This window comes from Diorhabda carinulata, chromosome 1 (assembly GCF_026250575.1).
Source record: "Diorhabda carinulata isolate Delta chromosome 1, icDioCari1.1, whole genome shotgun sequence".
In the NCBI taxonomy this organism is placed as follows: domain Eukaryota; kingdom Metazoa; phylum Arthropoda; class Insecta; order Coleoptera; family Chrysomelidae; genus Diorhabda; species Diorhabda carinulata.
In genome coordinates, this window is record NC_079460.1 from 11,134,533 (window position 1) to 11,153,902 (window position 19,370).

At 31.3% G+C, this 19,370-nt stretch overlaps 1 protein-coding gene across 10 annotated transcripts in view; it reads right to left on the reverse strand.

Annotated features, from left to right (window-relative positions):
• LOC130894048 (agrin-like) overlaps positions 1–19,370 on the reverse strand; it is a 451,778-nt gene that overhangs the window by 60,528 nt on the left and 371,880 nt on the right. For all 10 annotated transcript variants that reach the window (XM_057800666.1, XM_057800652.1, XM_057800642.1 and 7 more), the window contains 3 exons: positions 15,983–16,189; positions 14,176–14,397; positions 11,667–11,767 (listed from right to left, as the gene is read on the reverse strand). In XM_057800666.1, coding sequence (XP_057656649.1) covers positions 11,667–11,767; positions 14,176–14,397; positions 15,983–16,189 — 530 coding nt within the window. The remainder of the gene's footprint in view (positions 1–11,666; positions 11,768–14,175; positions 14,398–15,982; positions 16,190–19,370) is intronic.

A 19,370-nucleotide genomic window follows, 5' to 3' on the forward strand; every position in this document is an offset into this window, starting at 1 on the left:
ATATAGACCTTTCCTAAATATGTTTTATTTACTAAAACTTCTCCATTTAAGATAGTTACTGGTAACGATTTTAATAATTTTTCAGTAGGTTCAATGTCAACTGAGAATTTTATATCAGTTGGTTGTTTAAATTTTATTGGGATTGATAGTTTTTTGCTATTTAATTTTTTATTAGTGAAATCAATATTTAATTGCATTTTGATCATATCTTCTATTCCTAGTATTTCGTCAAAAAAGTCATCATATAAAATAAAATCTATTGTGTCATTATAGTTAAATTCTATAAACGCGGGGATTTCTGCTTGATGTATAATTATTTTACTGGTTAGTGATGTTCAAATCTCTACATTTGAATGATATATACATTGAGGATAATACTTCTCAACATTTGGAGGCTTTAATATTGATTTGTTACTTCCTGTATCTATTAATAATTTTAATTTTAGATTTTTAATTTCAATATATGAGAACGGATCATTTGCTGCATTATTTATTTCAACTATTTTTAATTTTTCTTCCGAGGCTCTTTTCGAAAATTTACGGTTTTATCATTATTTTCATCTCGCTCAAATAAATTCTGAAAATCAATTATTTCTTCTTCTTCTTCTTCTTCATTATCCTTACAATTATTGTTGTATAATTCCTCAGATATAAAATTTGGATTTTTAATTCTTGATTGGAAATGTCTATTATTATTGTTATTATAATTGTTATTGCGATTAATATTTATATATGTCTACTGGGTTTATCTGTGAAGTTTCTCGATGTTGTAGACATAGGTTATGGTCTTGGTAGTCGATTTACAGGTATTTGATTTGGCTGGAAAACATTTTTCCTGGTGCCAAATACTTGTGCATTTGTTGGGTAATTTTGCCTTCTTTGTGGTATGGAATTTATTTTAATTGGTTGACTTGGGAAGTGATACTTATTAATATTATTTCTTTCATTATTATAAAATTGATTTCTATTATAATTATTATCATATTGCTGAGTAGGGATTGTTATTATTATATTGATTATTTCTATTATTTTTCATTGAATTAGTTTAAAAATTATTATTATTATTATTGTACTTAATTCTGGGCTCATAAAATTGGCGATAGAGTTTCTCGAAGTTTTCAAATTAGTCGACATAAGCCATAGCATCTTCTAGTGAAACAGGCTTTTTCAAATACATATTGTTGCGTATGGTGCCTGAACATCCTGCTATAAAGGTGTTCAAAGCTGTTTTTCGCAATGGTTGATTTGACATTTTTTGTCAATCTCACCTAAATTCAACTTATTACTAATTTTTTGAATTGTTTGACTTTTTAATAATTGTAGTCTATTTCCAAACGATATCAAACTTTCATTTTTATATGGTCGTGTTCTTGTCAATTCTTGTAATATGCAATCTAAGTCGCGTCTGTCTGCGAAACACTGTATTAAAGCTTCTCTTAATTTGAACCATGTATTTAGTTCAATCCTATTTCCTACCATCATTTCTGCTCTATCAATTAATTTTTCTTTGATGCATTCCAATACATGATTGTTAATGACTTAATCCTAATCATAAGGTTTTATGTTTTCTAATTTTAATTTAAATAGTTCCCAATTAAGGGTTTTTGGATTAGCTTTTGCCATTTTTGCGTAATCTGAATTGTCTACTAAGTTTAAATTACAACATGTATTTAATAAAGTATCCAAATTGTTCATATACTTGATTCGATCAAAATTAATAAAATTATCTCTTCCTTACTCAGAATTTGATAAGGATAGATAAAATAGGAATAAAAATAAGGGACTTGGCACTTACAATTATTTGAAGTCCTGTCCCTCGTAGAACGTGGATTTAGTACTTCTGTATTAAAATACGTAGTCGAAATTTCTACCGCACTATGCGTGAAAAATCGCGACCGCACTAATCCGAATGACTGCGCCAAATATAATTTTCGTTGTTAGAAAATTATTTCTTAAAAATTTATTTAACACAAAATTACAATTAATTTTGTATTATTGAATGATTACAATTAATATCTTAAGCGAAGTAATTATAATACATTAAAAGGTTGTTTACAAATGTTCGTATTTATAATAAAATAAATTCTGATATGGTGTTTACAATATTTAATGCTATTACGTTTTATTAAAATAACCTTATTTTAACCTAATTTAAAAGTGCAATATACATTGATGAATCACACTTTGGGTGTGTTAGATTTTTATTCTTTTAGTTTTGGAAACGGTTTTAAATTATGGTCAAATCACAATGTAAAAATATGTATAAAAGTATAACAATGTGAAAAATTACGTACAATAATTGAATGAGAATTGTGGTGTCTTAGATTTTGGTTTTTATTTTGACAAAGTCAGTTTTATTTATACAATTATATGATTATGATTTCATATCCACATGAATTTTTTGATTAAGAAATATTTTATTACAATGAGAATTAGTTGCTAAAAAAAATTCATTATAATTTCAAGGAAATTTTGATTGTTTATGGTACGTCTTCCTGCAATCTCGACTTGTTTATTTTATTGTGTATCCATTTTCTCTTCAAATTGTAAAAGTTCATTTCAACATCAACTTCCTAACCAATCAAAAAATTTGATAGTAATATATTTCCCAGTTTTTTTTTTGACATAATAATAAAAAAGTCACTCGCTTAGTCTGGTGCATAGTGTACAGTTAAGCGGTATGTGCTCACTGCTCTGTTATAATCAACTGCCTTACGTCAAATGAAATTTTTTTTGAAATTAAATTAAATTGACCAAATATTTATCTAAGCTCACCAATTTTCAGGAAAGCATATTGATCGCGCATAGGTACAATTCTTAATTTTTCCCATTAATCAACTTCACCCCTCAATAAAAAATTTCTCATGCTGGCCAAATGATAATTTCAACTGACTCCTTATGACAAATTTCTGACCTTTTATTTGGTATATTTCGTGGTTGAATAGAAGAAGATCTATGATTTTGTCTCCTCCATATCTTTTGAATAGAAAACATTCCTATCTATACAGTACAGGGACTGGATTAGCGTCCTCTATATTTTAATTTAGGAAGTTTTAAAATCATTGCTTAATTTCCATATATTCTGCTTGGCTCCTTTTCCTCGACTTCCTTTATACATACCTGGTCTAAAATATTTACCGTTAACCGCACATATTCAGCTCCCTACCTTTCGCGGCTGTATTTGAACAATTATTTTGTCGACTATGAATTATTAGTATTGATCACTGCTACTAAAACAGTAGTAATAATGGAATATATAGGTATATACCCCACAAAAATTATCGCATCACTGGTTTTCTTTATTATTTTTAATACTTAATTTTAGTTTTTTGGGACAATCTGTATATGTATCAACTTAATAGATATTTCTTGTTTTTCTATCATGGGCACAAAAATATCACAATTTCTTATAACTTTTTTTGGAACCGAAAATGCTCGAGTAAATCATTTCTATCTTGGAGAATGCATTGAGATCGAGAACTTTCTAAGCAAATTGTGTTATTGTATAGTTAAAATTTAAATTTTGTTAATAATGGATGTACCTCAACGTTTAACAAGACATGTGATGAAGAAGGCCACCGCCGAGAGATTGATCCACCATTGACGAATTAAAAATATCTGTATATTGCAAAATACTTATAGTAAAATCATGAAAATTCCTTCGTTTGGGTTTTCGGATACAATCTTTTTAACTAAAATATTTAAAGATTGCTGATTTCCGGTTCTACCAGAAGCCGACTGAAATCTACGTAAAATTATAATATAGTTTTGTCATGAAACTTTTTTTGAAAAATGCGTAATTTTTGAGTTATTAATTCTTTTGTAAAAAATTTTACCGTTGCCGACCTTTATAAATTATTTTTTTATTTTATTTTGACCCGTTGACAAAAGCACTAAGAAATAAAAACAATTAAGTAGCTTTTGATACATGATGAATATGACAAAGTTGTTACAAGAACATGTCCTTTCTTTGCAAGATATCCAGATAGACCACGATCGAAATCGCACAACAGAATACTTAACAATTTGAAGTTATTCGGTTCATTTTAAGCAAAAGCTAATCGAATCAAACTATTTGTGACAATAATAAGATATGTAAGAAAATGTTATGGAAAATTAAAAGCCAATGGAAAATAGTCTGATGTTTTAAAGTAAATGTTCAAAATTGCTCCCTTGAACTTTAATGCATTTTCAACCCTTCTCAGTACGCCTTCATTCGTCGCACGGCGTATCATAATCTCAGAAAGGGAATTGGAGGAATTTCGTATTCTTAGTTAACAATCTTCTCTAGTTGTTAAGGCTTGAGAGTAAACCTTTTGTTTTATGTGACTCCATATAAAAAAATTTAAAGGCGTCATATCGGGAGAACGAGGGTCCCACCGAAAAAGACTATTATTTGCTAACCACCTGTCTTCACATTGCTCTTCTAAAAATTTATTTATGACGATTGAATTGTGAGCAGGAGCACTGTTATGAATAAAGAAAAGTTTGGTGGCAAGCGGTCTAAATAATTTTGTTTTAAATTTATTAAAATATGAAGATATCTTTCACCTAAAAATAAAACAAAAAACATTAAAAAAACAGTGTTTTTTACAATATTAAGCATGAATAAATTAATTCATTGTGTTTCCTAGCTATTCAAATTCCCATCGTAAAGATGAAGTGTTATTGTTTGATTATTTCTAATAGCATAAAAGACATTGAGAACTGCCACCAATCTTGAAAAGTACGTTCTATGGTTAAATGAAGATTATCTTGACTCTAATAATGGGAATTGTGTCTATTAAATTATTCTTTTTCCATGAATTTCGATTCGTCGCACCAAATTATGTCTTTTAAAAAATCTTCGTCTTCCTGGCATTTTATTATTATCAGAAAACTCTACTCATTTAATAAAATCGGATAGGTTTTAAATTTTGACACAAATTGTAAAATAGGAATGCATTTAATGTTTCCGTAAAATATGGTGAATCGACGATTTGCTTACTCCCAGATATCTTACAGCAACACGTATTGATGCTTCTAGATAAGCAGTAAAATAAGCAACAACATTAATTTCTGCATTATGATTGTCAACAATTGGTTTAATTCGATTAACTTTTGCTTCAAATGAACCGTATAGCTTCAAATTGTTGAGGATTCTTTCAACAGTATGCGAGTCTGGTCGTGGTCTATTTGGATATCTTTGGAGTCTTCAATTTTCGCTGCCACGTTACTCTAGTTATTATTTTCAAGTGAGATTTTTATTTCTTATGGATATTTATATCGTCGGGGACATTATGAGCTGAAGCAGTTTGTCTGGTTCGTTACCTATGATAGTAACTGTAATGTTTTTGGATATCAACAAAACTGTATACACAAAAATATGTAAGTCGATAGATAAAATTACGTCGCGCGAGCTAAATCTCCCGAAACGGCGCAGCTTCGCTGAAATCTCAGGGTTCGAAATTTGATCGCTTTGCGGGCTCTAGACAGCATTAATTTCTCCTCGATTCTAAACGTCTCGCCTGGGTTCGTGTAAGTATGAAGCAAAGGTCAGGTAGAAGGTTTTTGGTTTTAGCAAAGTCAGGTATATTGGCGACTGTATGCTATATGGACATTAAGAAATTTACGTGGAATTTGGTTTCAAGTATGGATGGATCATTTTATTTTTTGGAGAAATGTTTACCCGTATCAAATATTTTTAAAGGCAAGTTCTCATGGCATGTTCGCCACATAATCCCTTTTACAGTGATGAAGTCACGGAATTGTGTTTGTATGCATGCGTGTTTATATGTGTGAATGAGTGTGTGTGTGTGTGTTCACGGAAACCCAGTTTCTGGTGATGTCCTGCTCAGCGTATACGCCGGTTTCAGTCGGTCGATCGTTACAGTTTTTTCTTTCCGCGTACCTTGATAAAAGTTTTCTCCCCTCGTTCAACCACTTCGTAAGGTCCGTCGTAAGACAAGCACAACGTTTTTCACACCGTCGTGGCGTACAAAAACATGTTTTGTTGTGGCCAGATCTTAAAAGACGAATGGTGTCTGTGTGCCATGTCGCTTAATAGGCGTTGGTTGTAGGAGGTCGAAATGGAGGCGTAGTTCCTTGAATAACTTCCCTGGCTCATTATCTGGGCTCGCCATCTCGAAGAATTCCTCGAGTAAACGCATGGGTTGTCCGAACATCATTTCGTACGATGAAATGCCTATGTCTTCGCAATCCGTCGCGCGGATGCCTTTGAAGAACGAAGATACGATCTTTGTCCATTGGTCATTTTGATGGCACTATATCGCTGCTTTGAACATCCTGTGGAAACGCTTGACCATCATTGTTGGATTGTGGATGGTAGACTGTCGAATGCAGGTGATTGGTGTCCGTCAACCGATTGGAATAATTCCGATTCGAATTGCCGTCTCGGTTTCGTGGTTCATCATTGGGCCAGCGAGAAAAACGATCTATGCAGCTCAAGCAGTATCTCTTTTCCTCTGACAGCAGCATGATGATGCAAAAGCTGCATAGAGGATCCTGATTGCATTAATTTCTCCAGTTCTCGTTGTTGTCTTTACCGCTTGTGTGGGGTTTTTCTGTACTAAATTGGCCGATAAAATGGAGGAGCCTTTTCAAGTTTCTGTTAGAAGGCGAGTGTTAAAGATTTGTGATCTGTATAAATCGTAAATGTTCGAGCTAACAGCATTTGTCGAAGGTGTTCCATGGCGAGATGAATTGCTAGCAATTCTCTATCTAATGCGCTGTAACGGAACTCCGCCAGGCTGAATTTCTTCGACAAAAAGGTCAATGGCTGCCAGGTTTCGTCGATTTTCTGTTGTAAAGCAGCACCTACTCGAGTGTACAAGTAACGTGGCTTTCGCTAGGTCTTGCTTTGTTTTTTCGACGCCGCGAGAGTTCATTGTATCGTAGCCATTCCTTTTAAGTCTCCCTTTAGAATCTCGTTCAAAGGAGCTTGAGTGTGAGCTATATGTAGCATACCAATTCGGTAAAAATTTAACATTCGAGGTATTAATGCATTTGTTTGACGGTCTGCGATTGCGCGTAATCGAGGCTAATGGCGTAACCGAGGAATACTATTTCTTTGATGCAAATTATACTCTAACGTAGGTTGATTACGACGCCATATTAAGATAGCCGTGTTGTGCCTCATTATCGGACAGCTATCAGAATATTATTCATCCGAATACAAAATCCAGGTCTCGGTCCACTTTATCTATAAGAGGTTGGAAGGATTACGCCCCGTTACTAAACCCGAACGTCATTTACAGGAATTCGTAACGACTGAATGGTGTTGTTATTGTCGTTTTATTTATGTCTTCCTCGGTTTCAGGGATTTGGTTGTAACATTCAATCAAGTCGATTTTGGAACATATTTTCTTGGCGTGCTAAGCATGTGAGAAATCGTGGATATAACAGACGGGATATTTGTCTGGTACAATGCGAGCGTTGAGTTGCCGATAATACCTTCATGGGCGCCAGTCGCCGTTGCTTTTCGTAGCCATATGTAGAGGTGCGCCAAAGCTGCTAGAAGATGGTCGTGCCATGCCTAGTTCGATCATCGCGTCAAATTCTCTGCGCAATGTTGAGAGCTTCTCCAGAGCGAAATTTGCTCACTGCCGGCTGTCCCGGTGTTTTGTTGGCGTGTTATGGCGTATTTCCATAGGGACGCGTAAATTCTAGAAATCCGTGAGGATTTTATGACAGCATACCTCTTGTTCAACTTGGACTTTGATTTTTCGACTCAAAACGATAGCAAGCTGGTCAAATTTTTCCGCCGGTGTGCCAGCAAAGGACGTCTCGTCAACTGATACTCTTTTTTCTTTGTCAAGGAGGCGATCGGCGAGCTCTGCGGCATCGTTTAGTGGTTGTCTATCTGCGTAGCCATTATCATTCGGACGGTTGTGGGTAACCAGCTAATCTAAATCGTGCATTTAGTTTGTTCGGTAAACACGTTGCCGCCAAGAAAATGTAAGTCACGCAAAAATTAGGGGGGCCTTCGATCGCCTATAGTTTTGACTTCCACAAGTTGCAGTATGTTTCCTTTTTGCGATGGACTCAAACGACTAATTAACTCCTTTAGTTTCTCATGCGACTCGACGATAGGTAGGTTTAAAATCAAATCGTTCACTTTATCACTGTAGATTGGGTATAGTTTCAAAATTGTGTAAGTGAATTTTTAGTCTTCATCCATTATATTGTATGAGGCGAAATTTCACTTGGCGATCGCGAACCGTAGTGCCGGTTTTGCAGGTAAACCGTAACGAAACGAGGCTATCACTGGTTGTCGGGCTACCGCACAATTCACACCGCTAGTCATTTTTGCTATTAGCGGTTTTCCTTCTACGAGGAACGAACTGAGGAACTATCACAGCACATTACTTGAAGCCTCCGCTTTACACCCACAAAAATATTCGCTAGCAAACTGCGACTACGCTAGATATCTACCTAACCAGACAATTTAGTTCTTGTTTGTTATAGTATAATGTAACATAAGTTGAAGTTCTAGATGGAGCGAATGAAAAATATCCCTTTTGTTCCTTACTCAAAGTAGCAGAAAAAGCGAATGAGGTATAAACCGCTAGCATACATTTTATGTGGATTTTTTTTCAGTGTAAGTATATGGTTAAGAATTTCATCATTTGTAATACTTTGTGTTTTCCTATTCAGAATATGAAAACAAGTATTTTTATAGAAGGTTATAAAGCGCTCGTGAGTTGCTCGTTCCTTTCAACGGAAATAAAAGGCAATAAGGAGTTTTTGCACCCGCCACCGTGCGTTGACCCAGTTTTTGTTGGCAAGTTAACATCGTTATACTAAAGTCGGTAAGAGCCGTAAAGAAATATTGATGGATTATAGACTTAGTCTTCTATTATTGACTTCCATTGTTTGTTTTTAATTTCTTGGTTTAGCTGAATAGTTTGTTGATAGGTAGCAAAGGGTGGATTCTACCGCATTTGAAGGGTGGAGGTGAAAGTTTAATATTATAGAGAGAGTATTTTTATGAACATTTCAAACTGTTTTTCAAAAACGACTATTTCTAGAAACAACATATATTGCCCAAAATGATCCATGCATTAATAAGAAAACTGATTTAAATAAGGTTAGTGTAATTTATATATATATATATATATATATATATATATATATATATATATATATATATATATATATATATAACTTTTAGATTTTTAAAAAACAAATTCTATAAAAATTCAATGCCATTAACAATCAACTAACCTCACCTAACCTATAAATTTCAACTTCACATATAACAACCTAATCTATAAAATTTATTTTCATTTATATTCGAACCAATAGCCTATTAAAATTTAATGTCATTCAAAAATTATCCAATCAATATTAAACATCATTCACTACAACCTAGCCTTATCTAACCCATAAAAATTCAATGTCATTCTAATTAATCCAACCAATAGAAATTAATAAAGATTCCTATAGTAACCAGAATCAATATTTCTATCCTACTCCATTTTGATTATTGAATTTTGAATCTCATCAATTTTTTATGTTTTTATAAGAATTATTACAATTTAAAATCGCTGAAATCTTCACTAATTAGGTATTATTTATTATAAATTTTATTATTGTTATCCATTTATACATATTTTTATATTGTATTTGACCATAATTACCGTCCAAAACGATGAATAGGTACATAAGTTTTCGAATATATTAAAGTATAAACACTGGCAAAGATTTCGTTCTAATTCACATATATGTATATATAAACTCGTGGCCATAAATAACGCACCACCCTTTATTTCAATATCAAAACCTAAAATGTAAATCTTTTGGGTTTCTTTTTTTTCTATCACAAAAAGTTAAGGTATTTTAAATGTTAGCAAATCAGCAAATAAATGTTTTTGTGGTTGTTTAAAATTCTAATTTTATGCATATTTTATGTTTCTTTCATTCTATTATTGTACCAACTTGTGGACAGCAGTCATTTAAGTCAATCAAAAAATGAATAGAGTTGGGCAGTTAAGTGAACGCAAAGCTGAAAGAATAGCCGAGTTAGTTGGACAGGCACAAAGTTATCGTGAAGTGGCAAATCAGTTTGACGTACACCACACAACCATTGGCTCATTGATGCAAAGATTTCGAGAGACCGGTTCACACTCTAGGAAATATTTCTATCAACGACACAAAAGAAACCGGTAAAATAAGTTTGGCTGATAGATCTATCCAACTATTAGATCTTGAATTTAGATGCTTACCTATTCAAAAAGTAAAAACTGCATTGAAAGAAAATAATTATCGGGAAAAAATGATGAATGACATATTCAAGAAAAGGATACACAGATACTACAATCAATTTAAAAACAAAATAGAAACGAAACATTAAAACCTAAGACATTTTTCCTTACTATATAATACATTATCCAAATATTTCACTAAATTAAAATCTAAAACACCAAAAAACAAAAGAAGTAATATTATATATCAAGTGCCTTGTACTAATTGTGACGCTGTTAACATAGGGCGTACCTCTCAGTATTTAGAAAATAGACTAAGAGATCATCAATACAATAAAAAAAATAGAACTGCATTAACGAATAATGAAATATCAAAAAAAACATAAATTCAATTATAAAGATTCGAAAATTCTTGGAACGGAATCTTATACACGAAAAAGAGAATTTTTAGAAATGGTTCACATTCATAAAAACGAAAAACCTATAAATGATAAAAAAGACCTAAATAATCTAAGTATAATTTATAGGTCTATTTTGTAAAATCTAATGAAATTACAAATAATTTAATTGATCACTGCTATATATTTGAGATGTAAGGCTCAAGGAAACAATTAATTTTTCCTATTAGAACAAAGTTCCAGTTTGATTTTATTCTCATTTTGATATTATTATTATTATTGAATAATTTTGACACAGAAGAGACCTAAAATCAAGAGCATTTAAAAACATATCAAAAGTTTTAAGAAATCAAAGAAATAGACAAGAGCAGTTACTTATTGGGAACGTGCCAACGAACCACCAAACTGGACTAACTTCATTTTGATAAAAACTGAAGTTGAGTCGAAACGTCAATTTTTTATAAATCTCTCAAAAATATTAAAAAAAAACTAATTTTGAAACAGAAGAGACCTAAAATTAAAAACATTTAGAAGCATAAATTCCTTTGATTTCTTATTTCTTAGATCTTTTGATATGTTTATGTTTCTAATTATCTTGATATCTTGATTTAGAGGATAGATAAAAATTGACGTTTCGACTAATTTAAAGTCTTTATTAAAATATTTTATATAAAACTGAAATATTAATAATGACACATCATTCTGAACATCTTCAAACTCAAAACATGTTTGTTCTGGAAATTTCTTCAGTGGTACAGAATTAACGAATTTTATATACAGTCACCTCTGACTATCAATAAAATTATTATGTATTGTCCTAAATGTTCAGTTTATTCCCAGTGTGTTATATATTTGTATTAGCAAGACCAGATAAAATAAACTATTTCGTAGATACATTATTCAAGTCCAAAAACCTGTTTGAAATTAAAATAACGAGAGCCAATAACGATACTTACATTATATTATTTCACAACTAAGATACTATACATGATTAGTTGATTAGTGATATGTTTGTTGTATATAAAAGAGGTAATTTTACAAAAAAATGTGAAACTCTACTCACCTTAGGGTCAGAACATGATTTTGGACACACGCAACGTCCTTCGGCTGTTCCATCACTTTCACATTCTGAGTAGAAATCACATTTTTTACTCTCACAACCGTCTGAAAGAAAAATAAAATTCGTATAAAAAGATTTCTCAAACTTCAGTTAGAGAAAACAAAGACCACACTTTACACACGTTCAATAGTGCACTGAATAGTAGAAAATAAGGACAGGATAGGGGTCGTGACGGACAAGGGTGGTATAAAAATATCAAAACTTTGGAAGTTTAAATTGTATCTCTTTCAAGAATAGTACATGTATGTTATATCCTCTTAAAAATCGCCCACACTTTTGGTATTGTTATAATCAATTTAGAATTTTTCAACTATATTATTACCTATTATTTTGATGTCATACGTACCAACCTTGTACGCCACAACCCCTGCCCTGTCTGTATTTTTTACTTATTAATGCACTTGTAAACCTTTATAAAGTGTGGTTTTTAAAAATTTTTCTTTATATTACATTATTAATAGTAGAGGAAAAATTCCATTCAATGGAATTAACCACATATTCGACAACCGAAAGAATAATTTTTCTATTGTTTATAAAATCGATTGCGATCTCTGATGGAGAAATGAAACAATAGTTTGAGAGAACTGAAATCACAAAATTTTTAGATGACTAAAACCAATTATAAAAAAAAATAATTAATAAGAAGGAATCGAACATAATATTGATAGTTATGGATTTTCCATTGATATATATTGTGTCTTTTTACATAAATCGAATCATCATTAAAAAATTGTTTTTTCCATTTTCCATGGCACAATGAAAACAATTCTAAAATTGATCGCAATTGTTTTTAGTTGTTATGATTTACAAAGATTTAGAGTTTACAGTTGTTTTTTTCACGATATTGATGTCTCCAGAAAGCTTATTTTTCACACTGTATACCTACACAAGTTCTTGGTTTTAGTTTCAAAAAATATATACACGGAATCTGATCTCTGTGAAACTTTATTATGAATTAAAAAAATTTTAGGTATGTCTTACTTTTTTTGTTAAAATCGAGATATCTACGAAAAAAACACTCTGCATGAATAAGAAGCAAAACCACTCTTATTTATTCCATGTAGTAAGTTAAATAATATTGTCAAGATTTTCAATTAATTGTGTTATGAACTCGTATATAGACCGTAAAGCAATTACTGTTCTAATGTGTCAATTGAAGCTGAAGTTAGATGGATGCGTGAGAACTTATTGTAGTGGCTATAGTCATGGATAGGATGATCTTATATAGAACGAGGTTCTAGCAGCCGTAGTAGTTAGTAAATAATACATGAATACATCAGGAAGTGAAGTCAAAAAAAAATGTATTTGAATATATTGAATGTTAATTATTAGTGAATAGTTCTGTGTGTAAATAAATAACGTAAGTAAGATACAGTGTGTGTATAAATTCATACATCAATATACAGATTGAAAAAACTTTTGTTAATTTTTTTTAGATAGTTCTGCCTACATTTGATATTTTGAAAAAATTGGGTTGCGCCAGTTTCATTATTATCCGAAATATTTCCAATTTTATTGAAATTTTATGAATAATTGCAATTTATTCGACAGAGAATGTAATTTCCAGACGATAGATCATGACTGTTATTTATAATCACTCAAATAATAATTGCCCTGTAAGGTGGATAGGCAGAGGAGGATTAAATTCTTGGCAAGCTCCATAACCTAGATTATCAAAACTCAATTTTTTAATGTGGAGCCACATAAAAACCGTATATGAAATGAGAGATAGAATAAGAGAAGCTTCTAATGTATTGTGGTATATAAGTGGTATAAAATGTGTCAAATTCATTCGAACATAGAATAAAGGTTGTAAGCGGACACTTCGAATATTTAGTTAGAATTAATTTAGTTAAATATTGTCATCTCTATGATAAACGTCAATTTTATCTACATTTTAAAAATTATTTGAAAAAACTGATTTTGTAACAGAAGTGACCTAAAAATATTTCGGGAAATAATGAATTTGTTTACTGAAAACAAAATATCCAATTCAAAAATTTAGACGAATCAATGTAGAAAATCAAAGGTTTACTTTTTAAATCACCCTGTATACAGACGTACGTTGATGATTCCTGTTAGAAATAAATGATAACGTAGACAATATTGTTAAATAGAATCAATCAAAATTTAATAAAACGTTTGCTGTGTGACGCAACTATAAGTCTTGATTTCATGTTTCTTTTGATAAAAGATTTTAATAAATAGGTAAAAAGTGATGTCTTGACTCACTTAGATGTATATCAAAGAAACAAATTTTATAAAAAGTAGTATTTCCTACAATGTTATCAATAATAAATATATTAGGCTTATCTGAAACAAGTATGCCTGATATTATAATATTAACAAAAAATAGATTTATAATTAAAGAGTTTTATATCAAAATAATCATATAAATGATATTTTTTCCGATATATATGAAACGTTTATCAAAATTAAATTGTGTACTCACTGCAAGGACCTTTATAAAGGACACTGATATTTCTCCTGTGCTTACAAGCTTCCAATCTAAGCTTGCATTCATTGCTGTAGGAAATTCCGTCGGAACCGCAAATTGGTTCGAATTCTGCGGGACAAGCTGGACATTCACAGTGTGCTGTTCCGACCTTTTCCACACAAGTACCTCCAAATTGACATTCATGTTCACTACAAGGACCATTTTTACCGCATATTCCTGTGGGATGAATGCACAATATATTCCAATGAAATTTAGTGAGTTATGATTACTCCTTACGTATACAGGGTGATTCATTAAAAATGTCCAATCTCTGAACTGTAGATTCTAGACCTCAAAATATGACGATTCTGCTCAACATTCCTTATGCAAATATTGCTAGTTTCCGAGACACGAGGTGTTCAAAATTTAACTTTTGATTTTCGCAATAATTTTTTATGTTTCCACAATTTCTCTTTGAAAATTGGCAATTTTACGTTTTTTGGCATGAAGAATCCTGATTTGCACTCTAATTCAACATTGTTTTACGAAAGTGGATCATAAGTGTATTGAAGTAAATGGTGGGCATTTTGAGCATTTGCTTTGAATTTTTTTATTTTTGTTTACAAATTTGTTATTGTTACATATTAAAGGAATAATAAAATTTTTTTATGAAAAAACTAAAATGTATTGAACTTTTTAGAATCAAATAACTCGATAACCGATTGAGTTACACGAATCAAAGAAGAGTAACTTTTTTTTGTAGAATTTAACGCTTTTTAATATTTTTTTTATTATTTTAGTTGTAAGTTTAGCCCAAAAAAAGTTTACTTTGATTTAATTAACACAAAGAAGTGTAACTAGCGCCCTCTATTAGAGTGCAAATCATGATTCCTCATGCCAAAAAACGTAATATTGCCAATTTTCAAAGAGAAATTGTGGAAACATAAAAAATTATTGCGGAAATCAAAATTCAAATTCAAACTTTGAACACCCCGTATCTCGGAAACTAGCAATATTTGCATAAGACATGTTGAGCAGAATCATCATATTTTGAGGTCTAGAATCTACAGTTCAGTGATGGGACATTCTTAATGAATCACCCTGTATAATGATTCTAGGAAATAAGGTGATGTTTACCTTTCTAATATTTGAATGATACAACTGGTGATTGACTAACGTTTATTAACATATCCAAAAAATGTGCTTGAATTGACTTTGGGAATTCAGGCAAAATTTAGCTATTCCCATCTGAAAAGTTTAATGGAAAAGTCATTGAGTTATCACTGGGATTTAATATGCTTAGCTATAATGTTATCATCTATTGATAACATTTCACAAAAAGGACGAGCCAACCGGCGTTAAATAGTATCTGGAGCACGTCTTTTTCTGTCCATTTTTTACTTTTCCAGTACTTTTTTCAATAATTTGTTTGAGGTTTCTTTGCTTGTATTAGTTATTTTGTATTTTTCTCTTAATTTACATCACTAATGCCATATCATAGTTTTCCAATTGTTTCTCATATTTATCATCTTTACTACTAGTAACACTTTCGTTTGTTCAAATTCCATCCTTTTAAATCGGCAACTTGATCAATATTATCTGCAGAAGCACATTGTATAGTAGTCGTATGTTGCACACATTCTTTTTTGACAAATTTTTATATTTGCTCATTTTATATATTAACAATTTTCTAAAACTCACCCAAATCATTTGTCTTTAGAATAAACTTTTTTTGGTTTTGCCATTATCCTTAACAATTACCAATAAAACATTTTCAGCAAGCATCACCTTTACTTTTGGTGGGAATTATCAATAAACAAACCTGTATAAGCTATCTCAATATTTGCTTGAGTAACGCAAGCCGCTTTTCTCAGTTCGCATTCCGAAGTGTAGGTCCTTCCATCTTTGGAGCAGACGGGCCTCATAATTGGCTCGCACCTGTCGGGACATTCACAGTGTGCTATTCCAAATTTGTTGATAATGCACTCCTCGCCCTGATTACAGCGAACACTCATACATGGATTTATTCCTGGAAATTATCAAAAAAATAAGATTATCTATAATAATCGGTTGCAGAAAAATCAGATTCTTCAGTGAGAGTCGGCCAAGGTAAAGTCGATTTTTACTGAAAAGTATACTTTCACTGCCTCGAGTGTCAGACAATGTAATTGTGAATAATACTGAATACACTGTTTTCACTACCACTACACCAATACTCACAATTACATTGTCTGACGCGCGTTTCGATAACCAAGTTTTCAGAAACTGAAGGTAAACTGTAAAGAGTGTATAATAACTTGATTATCGAAACGCGCGTCATACGATGTAATTGTGAGTGTTAGTGTAGTTGTGGTGTAAACAGTGTATTCAGTATGAATATAGCCAACGGTTCTAGAAATTCCAACTTACCTTACCTCAAGACCAATTAACCAAACACCACAAATACATGGTCACTATAGAATATTGAAAAACTAAGTTGGAATTTCTGGAAATTTTGATAATACAAGTGTCTTCAAAGACCGAATGCAACCTGTTTACCTTCGGTCTCTTAAGATGATAACTTGGTTATCGAAATGCCTGTAAAAAAATGTAATTATGAGTATTGGTGTAACAGTAAACGGTATATTTAGTATTCAGAAATTTACTTAACACTTAACAACTATGCTATTCAGTGAAGATGAAAAAAATAACTGTAAATTAATTAAGCTGGAATAATCCAAACAAATTTGTTACGTACATTTATATGTGGAAAGAAAGTGAAATGATATAAATATTCCATAGTTTATGATTTGCACAGGTTACAGAACTGAATATTTTCTGTTAATATATTTGATCGAATTCTTGAGTTTAATTTGGTTAATCACCATAACAATCACATCAATACTACATCGTACTTTGTCCTATATATTATTTGTCTTTGGTATTATATTCTTATGAAAAAAATTTTGTCATTATCATCATTTTCTATATTGATTTCCTTCCAAGTGATTACTTATGATTAATGGTATAGGAGTATATTGATCATATTTATTTTTACTTAATAAAGTATAACAGAAGTATATATTTCATGAGGATATAATTTCACCATACTAACTACAATGTTAAATCCATTTTAAAAGAGGCAATGACCAATACTCTTATTACTTTTTAATATTTGGCTGTCCAATTAAAAATTTTCTTGGCTATTATCTCGATGTTTTGCAGTTTACAGAGATAGAAGATATTTATTAAATCATTAGTAATTATATTCCAAAATATTATTCTATAGGTTACAAATTCTGATAAAAATCTTCCCAGTACACTGCAATTTAACTTCTACTATCGCATTAGGGTAAAATAGTGAATTGTTATATACTGTTAAAAGCACAGTCTGGGCAGCTCAATAATCAGAAGGTCGTTCTTGGGTTCTTGAATACAGAGGCAAAGGAAATGTAGATAATATAGATGAATACAACTGCTGTAAAATTCTTAATACATATTTGTTATTAACATAAGAAATGTGAAGGCAATTTATAGTGCTTTTTTAGTAACATTGTTTTTTTTTTAAATAATTCTGTTTGTTGATAATGATTTAAGCTTACAGTTTGATTCCTTATTAGTTCTTCTAGAAGATTATTCAAATATGTCAATATATCAAAGTCAATATCTTCTTTCTAGTGAATAATATGAGTAGCCGAAAAGACAGTTCTATTTAATTTACATGAGAGAAATGTCACATGAATATTTGTAGCTCTCATCATTAATATCATATAAGAGATGTAGAGAATCTTGAATGGGAACGAAGTGATTTTGATAGGCGTTCAATGCTATAAAGAATGGTTCTTTGAAGCTTTTTTATGAGTTAATGAAAAATAGCATGTTAATCTTACAAATATTGTTTCAATAGCTAGAAGGGTAGATAGATGGTCAGGATCTAACCATTCACAAAGGAAAATTAACCTATTTTACACGTGTGATATTTTATTTATGTTGGTTACCTTTCTTTCACTGTTAGTACGGTCCAGTTATCTAAGAGAAGTGGTGTTGAATGCTGCTCCGTAATTTTATTTTCCGGAAAATTACGAACAATTTAAATCAACAAGGCTGTTAAAGTGTAAAGTGCAAAATTTTCTACCAAGTTACAAGTAAGATTAATAATAGGTTATTGAGTTTTAATATATATATATATTGAAATCAACAAAAGCTAAATATCACTGATAAAAGTTCAAGGTTCGATTGGATAGCCGGCTGAGGGCTTTTTGCACAGTGTGATAGTGTTAAGAACAAGTTTTCAAATAGATAAGTTTTCGAACAAGTTCAAAATTATGTATATCTTGGGGTGATTATCAAAAAACGACGGTGACGAAGGAGGAAATCTGGAAGCGAAGATGATGGAGGGAAGTAATAGTTGGCAGCGCTAAATGCTATAAGTTTCAAAAAAATCTCCAGAGAAGCCAGGCTATATTTATACAAAACAATAATAAGACCAATATTGAGGTGCGGAGGCGAAACGTGTATTCTTAATAAAGCAGAGGAAGAGAAGAGAGAAATAAATAAAAGGATACTAGGAGGTAAAAAGTAGGGAGAATAATGGCCGATAAGAACAAATAATAAAATAAGCAATCTATTTAGAGAAGCAGAACTAAGTAAAATAATAAGATCCAAAAGAATAGAGCAGTTGGGTCACATACAGAGAATGCCAGAGAATCTTAGAGCAGCAAGAAAAAGGATAGACATAGAAGGAGGAACAAGAAAAAAAGGAAAACTAAGGAAAAGATGGTACGCAGAGGTGATGGAAGACCTAAGAATAGATGAGTTCAGGACTGGAAAACGAAAGCAAAATATAGAAAAGAGTGGAAGAGAATCACTCCCATATATATATATATATATATATATATATATATATATAGAGAGAGAGAGAGAGAGAGAGAGAGAGAGAGAAAGCGCAAAAATTTTTAATCATGAGATCTATTTATGATTTTTTCTGACAGTTATATAATTTGTTCTAGAAGTTCTATCCAACATTACGGAGAAATCTATAAAATTTTCAAAATTTCCAGAACAATTCTTTGTTCAACGACAGAAACTTTTTATAGCAGAACCAGCAAAACAGAAAGGAATTTATGAAATTTATTTCGCAAAAATTCGAAGATATCTTTATGAATTCAAAACTAGTGACCAATGGTAAATCATCTTCGTAGAATAGATTTATTCCTATTAGACAATCCAAG